This window comes from Etheostoma spectabile, chromosome 15 (genome assembly GCF_008692095.1).
Source record: "Etheostoma spectabile isolate EspeVRDwgs_2016 chromosome 15, UIUC_Espe_1.0, whole genome shotgun sequence".
Classification (NCBI taxonomy): domain Eukaryota; kingdom Metazoa; phylum Chordata; class Actinopteri; order Perciformes; family Percidae; genus Etheostoma; species Etheostoma spectabile.
Genome location: NC_045747.1, coordinates 12260057 through 12280331, shown reverse-complemented (window position 1 = coordinate 12280331; position 20275 = coordinate 12260057). Strand labels below are relative to the sequence as shown.

At 39.2% G+C, this 20275-nt stretch overlaps 1 protein-coding gene across 3 annotated transcripts; it reads left to right on the top strand.

Moving 5' to 3' along the window:
* The first annotated feature begins 6772 nt into the window (after positions 1-6772).
* Positions 6773-20164, top strand: mrtfbb (myocardin related transcription factor Bb). 3 transcript variants are annotated; one of them, XM_032538231.1, is made up of 14 exons: positions 6773-6997; positions 10351-10416; positions 12340-12395; positions 12495-12570; positions 12797-12958; positions 13634-13809; positions 14092-14238; positions 15150-15397; positions 15722-15860; positions 16036-16914; positions 17624-17734; positions 17925-18050; positions 18151-18211; positions 18323-20164. In XM_032538231.1, the coding sequence occupies exons 1-14, from the start codon at positions 6916-6918 to the stop codon at positions 18796-18798; spliced, it is 2805 nt and encodes a 934-aa protein (XP_032394122.1). In that variant the 5' UTR covers positions 6773-6915; the 3' UTR covers positions 18799-20164. The 3 variants fall into 3 exon arrangements, with proteins under 3 accessions (XP_032394122.1, XP_032394123.1, XP_032394121.1); XM_032538232.1 differs by having other exon boundaries at positions 6774-7012; positions 13649-13809; XM_032538230.1 differs by having other exon boundaries at positions 6774-7012.
* Positions 20165-20275: the final 111 nt, after the last annotated feature.

Here is a 20275-nt window from a genome sequence, read left to right as displayed (position 1 = left end):
TTGATCCATTCAAATGGTAGTTGACCGTTTTTTCCCACTTCGTTCAGGCTTTGGATGCCCTTTCAAGGGATTTGAAATCATTTTGTTTAAGCAGCCTATAATTTTCTGCACTTCTTTCAATGTTTTCCCCTCTCCAATCAACTTTTTAATCAAAGTCCACTGTTCCTCAGAGCAATGTCTGGAACGACCCATTTGCTAAGTATTTCAGTGTGAAATGCACTATAACCAGCATGCACAACATTTGCTTCCTTCTTTCCTTAAAAACGGGCCATAATTGACAACTGTTACTTCACAGAGTCAATCACCTAACACTACACTGCTATTATTTTGAACACGCCCCTTTCAATTACAGATTAAAATTACACAGAATGAGAAGCATGCATGTCATGACTGTTGGGTCTGTTGGTTTTCTATGACTCTACAACACTTAATAGTAAATTATTTGCCATGTAGAAACATCACTTCTACCAAAAAAATTTGATTTTTGAGGTTAGTGATGTTGGACACAACTGTATGTCAGTTGAAAAGGGCTGTATGGATGACTCCTTCATCACTGTGTACCTAAACCTGATTACAGTGTGCTCATCAGCAGGCACCATCAGAAAAGGGCAGGGTTACTCCCAGTGCCTTTAAGCGGCTTAGGGTCCTTCAAGAGTGTTTTTGACCTCTAATGATGTGATATACTGTAAGTTAAAAATCAGTGTTTGTTACACTGTACTGTGAGCAAAAATAGGCTGAGCATGATTTAGTAAATCTAAATATGTGTGTTAGTATGAAGTCCCCACATGGGACTTGATTGTAATGAGTGCTTTGATGGTTAAATAAACTTCATCTGGTAAAAAAAAGTGTGGATTTTGGCTGTTAAGAATACTTTGGCACCAAAAGTCAAGAGCCTAATGAGATTGTCATTATCACAGTGATGGGGTTGGAGTGCACTTTCTCAGCAGGACACTGGGATAAATAGCTACATAATTGCAGGAAACATTGTGGACAGATAAATAGCAATGGGCTTTTGTTTGTGTAATTTTTTGTGCTTTTTATCCTTCACTTTACAAAGGAAACATTATATAAGAATTATTTCATTGAGCTGTGATTAGTAGCAAATATAGGTGGATTAAAAAGACAGTATGTGAAGTTACAGAAGAGTATTGCATTGTCCGTATTGTTTTTAAAATAGTGTGTCAAAGAGCCATTATAGCATTAAATAGACTGCAAAACAAAGGGAACACACTTTTTGTAATAAAAAAGGGACAAGATAAAAAAATTCTGAAGTGAATGTGTTTTACATTCAGTTTTGAAGGGTTACATGAAGCTGTCAGTAAAATCCCAGGTGAGTAGTACAAAGTCCAGAAATTGAAGCAGTTTAACAACACAATACAACAGCTTATAAGAGCTATCAATTCATAGTAATGTCAAAGAGTATCCTGTTGACTCAACCGCCCTAAAGTCAGTAACATTCAGTTCCTGATAGTTTAACTCCACTAGTTCTTTTAGTCTGTCAAAATCATGGGCCAGACAAAGTATACATACAAATCAAGCAAAATCACAAGAAATCTCTTTGTCTTGCAAGAATGAGTGAACAACATAGGCTCTAAAGTTGCATAAGCTTAAAGTTTATGAATATAAAGATCAACTTGAATCTAAAAGAATCACTAGTATTACTATTTATTTACATCTTCTTTTTATGCAGAAAAAACAACTGTTTTGTTAGAAATACCTTCAGGCCAGAAGTGTTGGTCAAATGTAAAGTAGAATGAATATGTGCCTGAGATTTTAATCACCCACATGAACAATCTGCAACCAAACTAATTTGTACAAACTTTATTTAATCTCAGATATTTGTTGTAGCTCTAGTGTGGCTTTTGGCATGGTGCTGTCATGACTTTGAGTGCTACTTTACTTAATACTGTATCTAAGATGAAATCATGTAGAACAGTGAATAAAAAGGCTACAGTTATTCTTTACCTTCAGTAAAATAAATGAAAACACACCTGGCAATCATACAGTAATCAATATTCCATTTGTGCCCTGGTGCTGTGTAACAGCCTTGATGTTGGGAACGAGAGTATGGATTTCACATTGACAGCACAACATTGAAGGCTGGCATTACTCCTGGCTAAGATTCAAGGCTCATACACATGTCCTTACAATAACAACACTGCAGTGTACACCAACAGCCGTTTTAGGTTTTTGTTCCCTAATACTAGGTCATGCATTCTACTATATTAATTACGACCAAATGTGAGTTTTACTTCTCAACATTTGAAGGAGTTATTTTCAAGAACCATGTAACGCAGCTGATTCCTCATTGAAAAACTTCTATTGTGGTAATGGGAGAGATGAGAATGACGTTTTCCACCCTTGGGGACTGTGCGGCTCATAATTACAGCAATTCTCATCTAGTGGGGGAGGCCTGTGCAATGTTTGGCTCTGTGTCACAGAAATTACTGAAAGACAAAAGTCAAAAAACACTAATCTCTCAGATTAACGGTTAATTTATAGTAACTTGAACTACAGTATAGGAACTTAATCACTTTGCTTTTCCATGCACTACTTAATATGGCCAATTCATATCCATGTATTTATTTGAAATAAACTCCAGATCATGCAAATAATATAGATTTTTGCTCCCCGATCAGAATCACAGCTTCTGGATGATCAGGAGTTGTGTTTCACTGACGTCCAAGAGTGTCTCGCTCCCTATAGCCTCTGCTGCCTCAAGGAGAGCAGAATCAGTGAGCAGACGTAAACAGTTTGGCAGCACATACTGTTGACCATTTAAGAGCAAGGCAACTCTGGGAAAACAAACACTTGTGAGTGAGTGATTTGTTTGTGGAATGATATTAGGAATTAGATCAAAAAGCCTACACATAATCACGCAAATTCATTAACTGAAATCAAAAAAAAATTCTTGGGAACATTGATTTATTATTTGTGGTACAGCAAAGCTTTTTTGCCTTATCGGTCATTGAAATATTTTACTTTTGATTTAATGTTACAAATATTTATAAGTACTTTTTTCTATCTCCAAGTATCCTGGTTCTCACTGAGTTAGCCATAAATGATCACTCTTAAAATTAACGTACAATGAATTAGGATTATTAATAATGTGGTTTACGCATTTCTGGTAGAGCATGTGGCAATGCTCTTCATGGCAAGTAAACTTTACACAACTTAGACTTTTAAATCAATGTAGTAACTCCAAGTAGTAAGTCCTGTAAATTCACAGTTCCCTTTTTGCCCATGTTGTCTGCTGGTACAAACATGTAGGTACACAGGAAGGCGACAACAGTTTAATTATGGGAGATCTATTTTGTGTGTAGGAGGGATATAGAAATATATTTCACTGTAAGTGACACAGAAAATGTGGTAAAACAGAATTGATATTCCGAAGAACTAGTTTTGTGATTAAAGTTCCAACATGTCTTACTAATTACCCAATACCCCTTTTCTCTGTCTCTTAAACACTTGTTATTATACTTCCCTTGTATTGTCAGTATTTTATAGGCACTTTAGTACATATGTACAAATACTACATTGTAATTTGTGGGTTATAATGTAAGTTTTACCCTGTTTTTTCCACATCTAACCCTATTCAGGTTCAGTTTAGCAACTCTGGTGTGTTTGTCTGTGTATTGTTTGTGTTTTTGTTCTGTTTGTTTTAGGCTGGTTTAAAAGTGTTGTGTGTTATGTATAGGTTACTTTATGACATGGTTTGGAATAAAACCAAACCCAAGCCCTACAATCAAACTTGGGTGTGAAGTTAACAACCAACACTGCCTAAAAAGGAGGGACTAAGTTGTGCAGTTCATTTGGGGTGTTAAAGCAAAGTGGACCAACCACATAATTTTATGATAGGCGATATGTGATTTTAGCATGATTTTAAAACGCTAAATCCTGTCCAAAAAGATAGGTATGTGTGTTATATTCATCACTGTTTTATGTTACTAGATATAACAATGATAACCCGTACTACGAGGGACTATTAACCGTTTATTAGGCCAACAGCATGTCTTAACAGCAGCATGGCTAACATTAACAACGAATGCTAAAGTTACCCACAATCCATTAGGTGTATTTAAACTGGCCCAAAATACATAACAGTGTGCTCAGTGGGTAAATCTTGAGATGTACTAAACAAATAAATGCTGGTGCTCTTGAAGAAAAAAGGGTTGACATCTTGAAGCGTTTACTATTTAATCCATCTGGTGATTGGGACCTACTCTGTGTATTTTGTCAGTTCCTTATTAAAAAATGAGTGAAAAGTAGCAACCTTTAAATATCATAGTAAAAGAAGCCCCTTTTGCTTCCTATTTCTACCTTGTCAGCATTATTTATACCATGTTTTTGAGTTGCAGTCTTGACTAATTAGGATCATAATCAATTCCTAACTTGTAACCCCCAGAGAAGATACAGTAAATTAACAAAATAGGGGCAATACTGTACAACATGATTTGCTGTCAGTCTCTGGATGTGGGTCCGTGTAGCACTGACTGATGCAGGATGACAGTTATTAAAACTGTCCAATGGATAAGTTGTCTTTCTGTCCATATGGCATTGTGTTTACAGCTCTTGGTTAAGTCAATGGCTAATGTTTTTCCTTGGTCCAGACAAAATGAACGGAGCTACAGGTGTGAAAGCACCCTTGATCTTCTCATACTTGTCGGAACATTTCTGACATTCAATTCAATTTTATTTAAAGTGTCAAATCATAACAGAATTTATCTCTGAACACTTTAGAGATAGAGTAGGTCTAGACCACACTATGATTTACAAAGACCCAACAATTCCTCCCAAGAGCAAGCACTTGTTGCAACAGTGGCGAGGAACTTCCTTTTAACAGGCAGAAACCTCAGGCAGAACCAGGCTCTTGGTGGGCCGCCATCTGCCGCTGCTGGTCGGGACACTGAGACACTGATACAGATATACAGAAATATGATTCATAATAATTATAGCAGTTGGTATGATGATCAGTGGCAGATATAGTAACAATATGGATAATAGAACTATGACATTAATAAATGTAGTAGCAGAGCGTATGGCGTTGAGCAGGACCACGGCAGCAGCTGCAACCACAATTTACGGTGCCACCCCAATCCAAGGAAAACGGTGAGACTATAAAAAATCCAGACTCTTGGGAACAAGCTCCGCGGAACTAAGTCTGTAACAAGCATTAATGAGATATGAATGCCCACAGATGAAAAGAGAGAAGAGCTCAGTGTGTCATATTAATTTCACCGGCAGTCTAAAACAATAGCAGCATAACTACAGTGGGGCTCAAAAGTTTGGGCACCCCAGGTAAAAAAGTTGCATTAATGTGCATAAAGAAGCCAAGAAAAGATGGAAAAATCTCCAAAAAGCCTAACCAGCCTAAAAATTGATTGACGTGATTTGTTGTGAACCTATAGAATTGTATCTTTCTTCAACACAAACCTGCATCATAAATCAAACACTGCTCAGTGACTTCAACTGTTGCTCATACGTATGTTTTCACTCTATTCTGAATGAGTAATCAGTAATGAAAAACAGCTGATCAGTGGGAAGCAGATGTTTAATGAGTGTGATAATCATTAAGCTAAAATGGCTATTAATAGTCAATGCAGTGACATTTGTTATAGTGCTAAAAAGATGTTAAATCCCATTGAACTGAATATAGTCTAGAGAGGGTTTATATTTTCAAATATGTTTTTGTTTGAATGGAAAACATATTGAATGACTACACATTGTGGGTTAAGAAAAGGAATTAGACTTTTAAATTGTTACTGAAAATGAGAAAACAGCATTGTTCTGGACTTGGATTGGAATTTGAGAGCCTACAGCTGCCTTTGATGCAGGAGCGAGGTTTTGATTGTGGGACAAAACGGTGTAAGAGCATTCATTAAATCTGTTAGGTTTCTGTGGCCAACATACTTGTGAAATGGAAATTCAAAAGAATTGTGAGTATTTACGGACAGTGTAACATGCGAAAAAATGTTTTTCCACATACCAAATGCTCCAGCTATACTCAGCTATTTTTTATGGTCTTGTTCATCATTATTCAATCCTAGAGTTGAGCTGTCATAACATATTGTGCTGGACTGTACCCTTTTACTTGATCAAATCCATATTTTCCTTAAGGCTAAAAAAGTCTTAAGGCTACTCTTAAATGTGGAGAAACTTGTCTGTCAGTGTCTGTCTCCAGAACCCAAACTGGGACCTGGTTCCACAGGAGAGGAGCTTGATAGCTGAAAGCTCTGGCTCACATTCTACTTCTACTCTTTTGTTTAGTTTGATGTTTTCTCATCATGCAAAAATAGTTATCGTTACATACAAGCTGGAGTTGCTTAATACAGTAGCTAATATAGAATTGAAATTGGTTGCTATAAATCAATGGTGTTGCAATGTAAAACAACAATGAACACAATAGTCATGTATAAACAAAACTCACTAATGATTAAAAAATGTTTAAAGATAAGCTTCTCTGTCCCTGAGGACCCAGCATGTTTGTTCTTGTCATTGTTATTTAGTGCTACAAATATTTCTGGTGAAAGAAACACTCATGTTTCTCATGGAGATGTGCCCATTTAAAATTCCAAAGATCTTGTTTTGATCGATTGGTTACCAGTAAAAGAGTTGGTCCCATGATGATGATTCAAATGAGAATATAAAAAGTTCCCCAGCGCCATAGTATGATTAGTCCTCGGTGAGTAGAGCAAAAATGACCTAGCGAGGGTTAACATGAGCAGCGCTGTGTTCCCTCCTCCTGAAATTGACTGAGCACAGACATACACACACACGCACACACTTTCTCTGCTGAGGCCAGCACAGAGCCAGAGAGGAGGGACTGTTTGCAGCTCTGAGAGCCAGCTGTTGTTCGCTCACGACTGGGGCTATTCTCTCCCTGACTCCCTCATTCTCCACTGGCCTCATCACTCCATGGGACTCCAGACCTGGCCACCAAGCCAACCGCTCTACTCTATGGCCTGCCTTGGTGTGGAGACCCCTTCCATCTACAGGGGTAAATTCAAATCAGGTGCTTTTTCTTTTCCCTGCCTAACCTGCATGCTTTTCATTGTTTTAGTGTCATGTCTACCTAAAATTAGTTGAATTTTAAATGTTATACTGATGCTGGCTGAACTGGCAGGGGGGTTGTAATGACGTATACACAGCCCCAACAGGAAATGACAGGGCAACAGTCATCGTAATGACTCATGCCAAGTAGCCTATCGTTCTTACAGGAGAGACTATTGTGTTCAGATGGATCATGAATCAAAGTTGCTGTAGAAAAACAGCAAGAGGCCATGAGGGAAAGAATAGGCCTGTTTATACAGCTTATGTTTTTTGTTTTTTGGCACTCTGTTGAAACACTATTTTGATTTCCTGTCACATAATATAACCATCAAGTCACACCTGTAATGCAAGTACACACCCTGAGCTTCATTTAGATAAAAGGCAATAACCAGATGTGCTGCTGATCATTATTCATTATTGTGATCATCAAATTCACATTTTTTTCTTATTTGCATTCATTCTCAGCAAATGTATTTAGATTAGACCAGGCCTTGAGTAACATACTTTTTATGTTACTGGTGTTCTACACTTACACTATCTTATTGTGACATTTGTGAAATCACATTTGATGAAAAATTCCCAGCTCCATGAGGTATTTTGAGATAGAAGAGAATGCATAACAACATATTCATGGCAAAAGTATACAATACTGGATATGTATAGCATGCAAGAAGTAGCAAAGCAAAAGCAAAATGTAAATTCCTTTCTGTAAGGGCCATCATGCAAAAGTTTGCAGGTTTAACATTTTATTTAAATTCCATGTCAACAAATTATTATTCATGACCTGACTAAATATAACTCTTTAACCAAACCCAGACCAGTTTGCCAACACAGCTTCTGTGGACACGCCCACTCATGGGGAAGGAAACTCATGTTTTCTCCCCACCGGGATACAGAAATAAATTCAGAAAGGCATTGACTACCCATATCAGCATTTCATGTAGACATTCCTTTTCAACTTAGACCTAATTTTCACTGCTTAAGCCTGTTTTAGAATAAAATGAGTAATGGTATGGTTTAATTTCCCCTCATCTTTTGCCTGAAGATGGTCTAGTACAAAACATTGCCTACTATTAAACTTTATATGTTTTGCAAGTTAGACCGTGTGCAGGAGTTTTCTTTGCAACTTTTGACCTGCTTCTCCCCCTCTGACGATGTTTCACATTGTAGATGTGCTTAGTATTTTTATGTACTGATTGTTTAATTTAAAAAGATGTCAGCTGGTATGTTTATATACATTTTAAATAATCACAAGTTGATTATACAATACTAAAAAAAATAATTTCTTACAATACAATACAAAGTCTATTAATGCAATTAAATTCAAAGAGATTGTTTTACCCATTGTAAGTGCAATTTGTGAAAGTAACATAGTAAAAATTCATCTGAATCGGCAACTGCAAACATAAATGCCTTTTTTGATAAACCAATGTAATCTCTATAGTCATAGTTTAGTCTATATCTTGTTATAGACGTCTCACTCTTTGCTAAAATGGGATTCTGTTTAGAGTATTTGATATTTATAACAGTAAAGTCAACATAACCCAGTGTCAGATTGTTTCTAAACTAAATTTGGCTTTGTCTGGGCAAAGCCACACCAAACAGATTTTTTTTATTTGTACGGTTTCTAAAAAAAACAACAGAAAAGTCAAATAAAATAAAAGGTCTAATAGAAAACCTCCAGGGAGGCTTTGCTGAGAACAACATGGGTCTGAGATTAGAGATTACATCAGTAGACAGGGATTTTAGCAGAGCTCTGTGTTTCTCCACAACCTCTGTTTACGCTCTGCTGGTGAGCAGGAGAGTGGAGCCAGTTTGCATCATGGAGAGGTTACCCAGGGTTCATGTTGAACATAAGATAATACAAAGTGAGGAGGACCCCAGGCAAAAGGTGTACCCCAGTACTGATGCTCATATTAAACTCTTCATTCTTTTGTGGCGCTGGAAGGTGGCTTTTGATGTTGTTGATATGCAGCACTATGCACTCATGAATTGTCTTGCCTGTGGCATTTATTCAAAGTTAAGGTAGATATTAATATTGAGGCAAACCAATGGCAATTTGTTACAATCTCCTGGTATGATCTGACCATAACCCCCCTGGCCTGGGTTTGTAATAGGAAACACAGCAGGCGGGGCAGGCACACTGTGTTCCCTGCCCCAGAGTTGATGGGCTGCTGTGAGAGTAGACTCGGCCTCCCACCCTTTGCCTCAGCACTTGTCACTTTGTGTTCCTTTGCCCACCAGTGAAAGCCCGTGAACGTCCCCTCGGCTCTGCATACAACTGGAGACCCCACCCCCTTAACTACCCCTAAATTTCATGGTTCCCAGGCCTTGTTCTCACAGCTGCCCAGTTTATTTTTGCTAGAGTGAGTCACAGAGGCTTGTTCAGACCCAGCGCCTTTCCCAGGAGAATTGAGCAGGTCTGTGTGTGTGCGTGTGTGTGTGGGAGTAGCTGTTTTCCCTGAGCCACTGAGTAGAACTAGCAAAACCAGCTTCACTTCACTACAGTGGTGACGATAAAGGACTCATGTACCTCAAACCGCCGCCTCATTCGTCACCATCACCCGTTCCCTTACTTTTCAAACAACATTTTCTGCACAGAGTGGTGTTATTCTACTGAAATAATATGGCCACGCTCATTGTTTATAAATGTTTAAACTGGGATCTTACTACAGTTTGTATTAATGGGAAAATAACACTGAGGACCGTCCAAGTATATGTGGGGCCTGCATGCAAGAGTCAACAATTTCTGCTGGATGATAATCATATCTTTGATGTGCTACAATAACATAACTGATTACTTCTTATTCACCCAAAGCAAGATTACATTTTAAAAACAATTCATTTAACAGACACGACTCACTTGACTTTTGCTTGTGTCATGACCAGTTCTGCTTATAATCGTGACTGCAGCCCAAACATTAATCACTCTTTTACCTGGTTTTATACTTAGTTACTTTGTTTGACTTATCTGTGTATTTGCATGCCACATGTAGATATTGACTCAATGGGAAGGCTCTTGGCCAGTCTTGTTGCACTGTTCGAAAGAAACTTGTGGTAATCTTAACAACCCTAGTTAAAACCATACAGGAAGTGAATAGGATGTCTGTGGTGGTGAACAGGGTTTATCGTTGGGCCTTTGGGCTTGCGTATTAATTGAGAAATAAGAAGTGCTTTGTTTTATTTGAAGTCTTGAAGGTTTCACAGTTAAAGCAAGAGGTTGATGTCAGTTGACTCAGTAGACTTGGCTCTGAATGGTAAAAGTTCAACTCTTACCTTTGTGTCTCTGCACTCTCACAGTCCTCCAGCTCTGTCTGCAGCAGAGGAGAACTCGGGAGCAGCTTGTGGAGCAAGGCATCATGCCGCGTGAGTATTTACATCACACACTAACAAAACTCATACCTTGTGCTTTGAGAAAAAAAAACATCTATGAAAATTATGAGGGTAACCAATATGTTCAAAAACTAGAGTGCCTTTCTTTCTCATAACTATCCTCTTCTTTTTTTCATTACTGACATTATTTTGTTGCTCTCACAAGCATAGCATCAGAGATGAAATTCAACTTTTTCTACATCTAACTCAACCACAGCATCTTCATTAACCACACTTCTTCATGGCTGTTGAAGGGTATATTTGATGCCAGTAAAACAATGTGACAAAGGCGAGACCCATGTAAATAACATTATTTGCGATTATCCTCTTCTAAGTGTATTCACAGCAACTTGTACTGTATTTCTGCTCTAGTTGCATTTAAGGTGACGATATTGGTGCTCATACCGGTCTGACAAACATTATAAAGATTACACTTGCAATCTTTTCTACATCAAGCAGCTTTATTGGGGGAGGTTTTATGTTATAGAATTATGAAAATAGCTTAATAACATTGTGTGTTTATCTGCACATAAATCAATAGCTTTATTCTAGACAGTGTGAAATGTATTGTCCTACTCAGATGGTTGCTAACAGTCGCGTAATTTCACTTATGTAAACATAGCCAATTATGAAAATGACTCAAAGATTTATTGCAGATAAGGAAGCACACCAGTGCCATAACAGAAACAACTAGCTTCTACTTTATTCCGTTCTTCCTTTGATGTGACAAAAGTGGAGCAGCGGAATATATAACAGTCATTCTGATAGCAGGATAAGCAGAAAGAGAAAAAGACAAAATGTCTTCTCTTTTTCCTGATCTCTATTGAGATGCCTCCTGCAGTCAGGCTTTCAGCTCCTCTCTGGCTCCACACAGCCACATGAGTCAACGACTGAGCCTTCGGTGGAGGCCAGTGGCCTGGCCAAGCGTGGCTTGCACACAAACCTCCCAGGCCATTCTCCACTAAAGCACTCTGCTGCTACCACACTTATAGGCTTATGGTAGGTATGCAGTGAGGTTTAGGTGAAGAGCAGGAATGTTTTGCTTTGCTCCTCTGACACACTTCTGAGAACGCCCCCCTGCCAGTGTTTCTTAAGCCAAACAGCGCTGGTCATAGCAGAGGTGACTACTCAGTGTGAGACAGACCCTCCTTTAAGCAGGACAAGTTTAGTCTGCGAGATCAAAGAGTAACTCTGCAACAATCCCTCTGCTTGAGTCAGTAAAGCTGGTACTTCCTGTTTGACTGTTATGAGCTTCTGTTTATTAATATGACACTCGTGCAAAACGAGATAGACAAAAACATGGAATTAATGATATGAAAGATGAATTACACTGTACTCAAGTCAGTGTGGTAAGTGGCTGATGTCATATTCAGGGTAACTACTTACAGCATGATAGAAATGCTAATGACTGATCTGTGTGTTTTCCTCTTGTACTTCAGGCCAATTTATACTGTCCCTCAGTTCACCAAGTGAATTACTAGTCAAACATTTATATCAAAAGGACATCATGATTAAGTATGTTACAGTAGGTATACACTTAGCAGTATTCAACAGGGGTGTAGCCTTAGTAGTATAATCTTTAGGAAGCGACTTTGATAACCTGCTTCCATTAGTCCAAGGTCCATCACAAAGAGTTTAGACAGTAGAAATATTGTGTAATTCACAGTATTCCACTTATGTTGTTACATCTTTCTTTTCTTTTGGACATCACTCTTATCAATAGGTGGTTTGCTAATTAAACGCTTGTCATAACTGCAAAAACAACCAAAAAGAAATGGCATTAGGGAACAGCAAGAAGGAGACCTTAAATAAAGAGTTTCTTATTTTAAAATCGAAGAAGATCCGATTGCTTCTGTGTGGCAACATGGTATATGGACCAAGACAACTTATGGATTTTGTTGATTCACCTTTTCACAGCTCTGAAAACACCTGCTGCCTTTCATGAGCAGATTCGCAGCCTGGAAAGAGCCAGGGTAAGCCTAATGGCATCACACTGCAGCTCATGACTTTATGTATCTAAATCTAGATTATGTCCCCCAAAATATATTTCATTTATTTTATGTCTTTAACAGACTGGGAGCTTCTTGAAGCACAAACTATGCAGCAGACCTGAGCGCTCTGAGCTGGTCCGTATGCACATCCTACAAGGTAATCTTCCTCCTGTGTGTTCTTACTGTGTAATGGCATCTAGATAACAGAGATGAATAAGGTGCTTATTCATCCAATCGCACTGATTGCCTGTTTAAATTTGTTTTACAAAGTTAGACGCAAATAAATGTCTTTGAGGTTGCCAGAAGTTTGTGAGGTCTGGCTGTGCCTGCAGTGACTCACCCTGACAAAGCAGTTAGCTAGTGATACATTGTGTATTTATCAGAGACACAGGCTGAACCCTCCCTGCAAGCCACACAGATGAAGCTGAAGAGGGCCAGACTGGCCGATGATCTCAATGAGAAGATTGCCCAGCGGCCTGGACCCATGGAACTAGTGGAGAAGAACATACTGCCTGTTGACTCTGGCGTCAAAGAAGACATAGATGGTAGATACTTATAAATGCCATTATATCCACACTATCAGAAGACCTGAACCATTGAAAAAAAGTGTTTTAGGCCTCTTTGGTGCTACGTTCACCACAAACAGTGAAAGCCAAAGAGTTAACTCAAGCCAGTATTGCAGCACATTAGGCACATGTTTTAGCCATCATTTATGTTACTATACCTGTGTTGGAGAGGCCACACTGAAATATAAGAACTGTGTAATGGATTGGTATGAAATGTACACACATTCATGGGGACTGGTGCATGAAGCCTTCTGACTTTGGTGATACCCTGGCTTTTTCCTCTAGCACCACCATGAAGTTGACATTTTTATTTATTAGTGAAATATCTCAAGTATTGGATGGATTGCTGTGAAATTTGCTACAGATCTGTATTTATAAAATAAAGCCTCACAGAATATGGCTGTAGACTTTGTCTCTACTGTATTGGCATGTGTACATTCAAGTGATGGCTTCTTTACTTTGTAGTCACTGATAACTCAAGTTTTCCTTTTGTAATCATAAACAGTATATAGTATGTATATACTTTACTATATGCACAGACAGCATTCACTGTACGTATACATTGTCAGCAATTCACAAACTTCAATTTGACAAATGCTTTTCTTATTTTATTTATCTTTTAAGTAAATAATTAGCTGTACTTGCTTATGTTAGATGTTGGCCCCACAGGTGGTGATGCTAACTGCTCTAAGCCACCAGACATTTACAACTTTGATGAGGACAACGGTGATGTCTTATCACCACAACAACCTGCCAACCAAAAATCTCCCCGCTCAACCTCTGCCTCTCCAAGGGAGTCTGGAGGGAATGACGCCACTTCTCCCATACAGGTACACCAATACCTTGACCTATTACAATTAAACTTCTTGATTACTTATCAAGAAGGCTAGTTTTGTCAACACAAAACTAGCCTTCTTGACAAGTAATCTAATCTAGCAGAGTTTTGAAATGATATAATTATTTATTTATTTTTTTTAATAATTATTTACTTCTTTACTGTGTGCGCACACAGTGTACTATCCGAGTATAATGTATGTATCATTTGTAGAAACTTTTGAATGTTATCAACCTGTTTTTGTTATGTGGTGTCTTTCCGTCGCTGCTTTTCTTAGCACTCCCCACCACAAAACTCACCGTCCACATCAGATGTAGTCAGCATTGTCTCCACCAGTGAGCAACAAAGCAACCAACAAGTATCTACAACCAAGACAATCACCACCAATGTCCCCAGTATCACACCGGGGTTGCTTCTTGTAAAGGTGAGCTTTTTTAATAGCTTAAAGTTTGACCAAAGTCATGTGAAAGTGTAGTAGGAGTATTGATTTTTCTTTAAATTATGAGTTCATTTAAGTAGTTTATTTACTTACAGTCTTCTAATGTTTACATCCAGCTTACATGAAATAGACCTCTGGGACTGAGCTCTCTCATTTTGTTTTGTTTCCTCTGGAAATGTGACATGATTGATGTTAGAAGACACAGAGTCTGTGTTTTGTCATACTAAAGTCATATCAGTTTTAGGTTAAACTAAAAGTCAGCATTCAGCCAAGTTAAACGTAGTTCAAAGAACAATAAGCTTTAAAGTCATTTAGAGTCTCATCCTTTTGGCTTAAATCTGTGCCAGCTGCAATTTGTCTTTAATTATAGCCAAATGACAGGCTGGCCTTCCTCATTCAGGTTATGTAAAATGTAGCCCAAACATTAAAGGATGGGAGTGAAGCAAAAAATTTATCAAAATCCAGTTATCCCCTGAGCATACAATGAATTCTTCCTTTCTTGGTATACAATAGGAGAATAAGTTTGACAAATTGGAGGGTGTGTGCTTGCTTATCCCAGCTTGAGTTTCTGGTTTCATAGTTAGAACATGATGCTCTCCGCCAAGCCACTTTCATGTGTATCCTGTAATTGCAGGTGGTAAAACAATAAAGTCACATTTTCCACTACCCGTTTCCTCATCCTGCAGTTCTCCTCTGGTGTCAGAACAATGTTCTACCTTAATGCGTCAAACTTTAAAAGTCCAGTATCAGTTCCAAGTCTTGCAGTTTTGTCACTGGCAATACTAACTGTATTCCCCAATAAACTGGACTAAGATTAGTCACAGGGATCAAATATCTTCCAGACGGTCCTCTCATCTTTTACATGCCCCTATTGTGTGTTGTGTTGTGTTCTGCAGCAAAGCCTGCCCAAGCTACCAGGCGAAAAAAGCCGCAGCAAAAAGAGCAAAGAAACCAAACCACGGGTGAAAAGGTTAAAGTACCATCAGTATATCCCCCCGGACCAGAAGCAGGAACTCAATGAAGTGCTAATGGACTCCGCTTACGCCCATCTCCTGCAGCAGCAGCAGCAGTTCCTGCAGCTTCAGATCTTAAACCAGCAACAGCAGCAGTACAACTACCAGGCCGTCCTTCCTGCCACACTCAAGTATGGCTCAATTTAGCACAAAAAAAGGATTTTATAGACTGATAACTTTGTATTGAGTGCATTACTTAATCTACTAAAATAATTCTAAAGAACAAATGTTGCTAAAGTTAAGTTATATGAATATTGAGTGAACTGAATCAAAAGTTTAAACCTGGTTTTACAGAGAGTAATAACACTTTAATCACAGCTGCTGTTTGTCTGAAATACTTTACATTTCCTGCCCACGGCTTCCTAAACAGAAGCTGTTGATTGTGAAAAATGGATAATAGTTTAGATTCCCTTTCAAATCGGTACTCCCTTTTTCTTTCTGCCTTATTACAACAGACCAACAAGTGAGGTACAAACCAGCTGTTCCACTGTTCTAAGTGGAAACGCTCCGTCTACCCCTAGTCCTATGCAGCCCCACCACACTCAGACGAACCGCAAGATGGATCATTTACCAGCTAATCTGGATGAGATGAAGGTGACACGTTGCTGCCTGCACACAGTCTGACTATATATATATATATATATATATATATATATATATATATACACACACACACACACACACACACACACACACACTGGATGCATTCTGCAGAGGAGAACAAGCTAAATTTTGAGAGGTATTTTATAATAATCTGTTATCTTTACAGGTTGCTGAGCTAAAAATGGAACTAAAATTCAGATCCTTGCCTGTTTCTGGGACTAAGACAGATCTGATAGAGAGGCTAAAGTTGTACCAGGAGAACTGTAACATCCAGACTGCTACTGCCATTGAGACGGGAGCCTCACAGTCTGAAAACAAAAATGTATCCCCGCCTGTGTCCCCTATATCCTCCAAGGTCTCCCGTCTGGGCATAGAGGACAGTAGTATGGCAGACAGCCCAACCAAGCTTTCAGATGCTCTTTCTCCTACTCACACTGCTTCCTGTGTGAACTCCCCACAGAGAGCTCCACAGGAGAAGTGTCCCACAGAGACGAGGTCCTATGAGAAGGACTCTGACAAGGACAAACGTCTCCACGAGAAGGAGCGTCAGATTGAGGAGTTGAAGAGGAAGCTGAGGCAGGAGCAGAGGCTGGTGGAGGAGCTGAAGCTGCAGCTAGAGGTGGAGAAGAGGAGTCAAGCAGATTCCCCTCCGCAGCTCAGCCCTCTCGCTCCCATCCAGATCAAAGAGGAAAACAGGACCTTATCAAACTGCTCAGCGTCCTGTGGTTATCCTGGTGTGCCAGTGATGGTCAAACAAGAGGATGTGGCAGATCAGAGCCACTTAGCTCCTCAAAATCAGTTCATCATCAGCAACCAGACTATTAAGCAACCTGAAACCTTGGAGCCAATCCCAGCTGGAGCTCAGATCCTCTTGCCTGCATCCCATCCTGCCTCAGCAGTCACTATCCAGCTCCATACCAACAGCATTAAATCACACACTACTGTTAGCAGTGCAGCCCCAGGCCTCATCCAGACCCCTGGACAGGTACCACAGAAAATACAGGCCTCAGCAGCATTACAACAGCAATGCAGCACTCAAACAAAGGTAAAAAAAAAACCACACTTATGCTTGCACAGGCTGCATCGGTCCGTCTCTTTATTAGTCATCACTATCAGCTGTGATTTACTAGTAGTTTTCAATTTCTTTCAAATTTGAGTTGTATTCTATCATCCCTATGTGTTTGCACCTGACACCATACATTCTGTTTTTTCTATGCAGTAAATTTGGGTTAGGTTGCAAATCATACATCTGGTGCGGTGTTTTTGATGGCACTGGCTAATCACACATTGCAAGTTTTTTTTTACATTGTTGATGCTCTATCATGGGTAATGTATGTTTCTTGTTGCCACAGTAATAACAAGCCTCAGCTGGGTGCTGAAATACTTCCCTATTCCCATCAAAAGAAGGCTTGTGGAAACTTGTGTTACTGGCGCAGGCGCTGAGTGATGGCTGATAGTAGTGCCCTGACTGCCCTCCGTCGTCCCTCTACCAGCCAGAATTAGCAACAAAAGCCACAAGTCAATACTAACTGATGAGAACACATAGTGCTGATAGAAGGCCCCATAAAATTCAACTAAAGTAACATTTTTAAAAAGCAGGGAGGGCAGAACAATCTTCATTTAGGTTGCCCACAAGTCTCAGTTGTTGTCCCTCAAAAAACCTTGGTTATTAAAAGTGTATATGTGTTCTGTGATGGCATAAATGCATTTATTCATGTATGCCTCCATGCTGACCTGTTAAAATTTCTCTGCAGACTTTGAGGATGGGTAGTACAGCGCAGAGCTTACTCCACACATGCCCAGTGAGTGGATGTCATGTGAGAGCCTCCTCTAGCCAAAGTGTTCCTAAAGACGCTTCAATTGAGGTAGATGATGATCCTTTAGTCTCTCTTAATTTCTCTTTGTTTTGTTTTTCTCTAAAGCACGTTGAAAAGTACTTAGCCCTGGTTTATTTACTTATTTGTACAGCGTCAACTGCATTTGAATTATGGTTTGAATCAGATATATTCTGTTTTTCATTTGGAGTAAGAGACTGTTGTCTTTTCCTATCAACAGTCTCCCTGTAACAGCCAGTCAACTTTGAAATTGCCAATATTCACAAATCATATGTCAAAGTGTAAAGACCCACCCCGCTACGAGGACGCAGTGAAACAGACACGCAGCATGCTAACATCTGTTCAGGTGACAAATACTGTAAATACACCGTTTAGTACAGTATATCCCTTAATGATATAATAGACACTTTAAAATTTATTTATTTTGCATTTGTATTTCTCTGCAGGGTCCCACTGCAGCTAGTCAGCAAATGGATGACTTGTTTGATGTGTTAATCGAGAGTGGTGGTGAGAAATTCTGCAACTTTTCTTTTATGGCGGCACTGGTCAAATAAGACGTAAAGGAGGCTGCGTATGATTATTGGATTCTCATAATGACTTTCTGTACTTGTTTTTCAGAGATCTTACCCTTCATCAGACAGGATCCTCCCAGCCCGGACAAGCCTCTTCCTGTGACAGCCAGTGTCACCACCCTTCCCATCAACACTGTTTTATCCCGCCCTCCACCCGTGGTTCAAGTGGCCCAGCTGCCTGCAGGACAGCTTAGCCCCTCAGCCAGCTTGGCAACCCTAACCACTGACATCCACATTGAAACCCTCCTGGATGGCAGGCTGGGTGCTCACAGCGAGTCACAAACACTGAAGCTGATGGAGGAGCTACACTCAAATGTGGTTACCATGGAGGGGGACTTTAATGAAAACACGTTGCCCTCTGCTTTAAGCTTGAACAGCACCAATGTGGACAATATGGATTGGCTGGACCTCACCCTGTCTGTGGCAGCAGAGGGGGCCAACCCTTTGGACATGTCAGCACCAGTGGGTGTCTTCTCCTCTGACTTCCTGGACTCACATGAAATGCACTTGAACTGGGACTGATTGCCAAGGATAATTCATAAACCTATCACACAGTTTCAGATAAACTTTTTTATGCAAGGGAGGATGGCTTTTTTTGGAAAATAAGGGCTTTTGGAGATTGGGGCAGCTCTGTTTTACTTCTGGTCATATAAATCAGCTCAGTAATAATCTAATTTTGCTGAGTTGGTTTAGAAGTCCATGCATTGCTTTTCCTTTGAGGGCTTTAAACCCTCTGATTGTACAGGGAGACTTACATAAAGTAGGACTGTTACTGACAGATTGAGCTGACAGTGGAAGTAGCTTTTTAAATTTCAATCCAATTATGCCACAGATTAGTCATCAATCTGTTCTCATGTTATTGCTTTCTCTGTGTCCTCTGATCATTATGAATGTACAGTGTTATATTGACTGTGGTAATAACCCAAAAAGCAGGGAAATGTCGCAATGCTGGTTAAAGAACTAATGGATAAACACGGCATGTAGCTGGTGGCTGTTATGTAGTTAACTCCACCCTGTCTTGGAATGATTATCTCTATCAAAACAGACTGTAAACACACAACTGCTAAATGTGCCCTGTGTGTATGTAAACTGTGACGCATAAATACGACATTTCACTGAATTGAGTGTGTATATGAAAATATGATAAGAGAACCATGAGTTACCATAGTTTAAAAACAGCCTGACTTTAATCTGTATTTAATACCAAAATATTCAATATTGTTCTCAACCAGTTCTGACAAGATTTCTATCACTGTGCAGATTAGCCAGATCTTTAATCCTGCATCTCCAGTGTGCATCTGTGCACTGTGTTAAACATACTGTACATGCTTTTGTAAGAATCACAAGAGTCATCTGCTGTTCTCTGTCAAGACTGTTTTTAACGATAAATTGTTCTTGGAACATCATTCAGTGACTCTTAGACTGGTTAGATATTACTGAATAATACTTAGCTTGGTTTCTGTAACAGACATATGTACACATCCTACAACGGATCCAAAGGAAGGACCACTGCTCATATCATGCTGAAATGGCATTCATGCATTACAGTTTATTTGTATTGTAGTGACATCTGCTGGCCACATCCAAATCTAATCAGCTTGAGTAAGCAAAGTCTCAGGTCTGATGTTATTTTTATTTTTTTTATTTTTTTTAACAAAATATGATATAAAGAAGAAAAAAATTCCACTATATGAAACCACAATACACAACATTATGCACCACAGCAGGATAGTATCTTGACAGTGGGGTGGGTGTGTTTGAGCATAAAGGTCTGTTTTATTTTGTTGAATTATTATAATAGGGATTTACTGTCTGCCTCTGCAGGTTATCTGGAGCATTGCTGACAAACTCATCTAAATGTTGAGGAAATTGTTGTAAAAAGGACTTATTGTTTTCCTGTCGGCACATTATTGCCTCATTTGACACTCCAAATTTCACCCTTTAAAAGGAATAATGTGCTGGAATAAGACATATTTTGTCTTTACTAATAGGCTACTAG

Bases quoted from the DNA above. Each gene is read 5' to 3' on its own strand.
- mrtfbb (XM_032538230.1), top strand. From the start codon at position 6,916: ATGGGACTCCAGACCTGGCCACCAAGCCAACCGCTCTACTCTATGGCC. The intron at 15,861-16,035 runs GTGACACGTTGC...TTATCTTTACAG, and splicing joins CTAATCTGGATGAGATGAAG to GTTGCTGAGCTAAAAATGGA. The intron at 17,735-17,924 runs GTAGATGATGAT...TCCTATCAACAG, and splicing joins CTAAAGACGCTTCAATTGAG to TCTCCCTGTAACAGCCAGTC.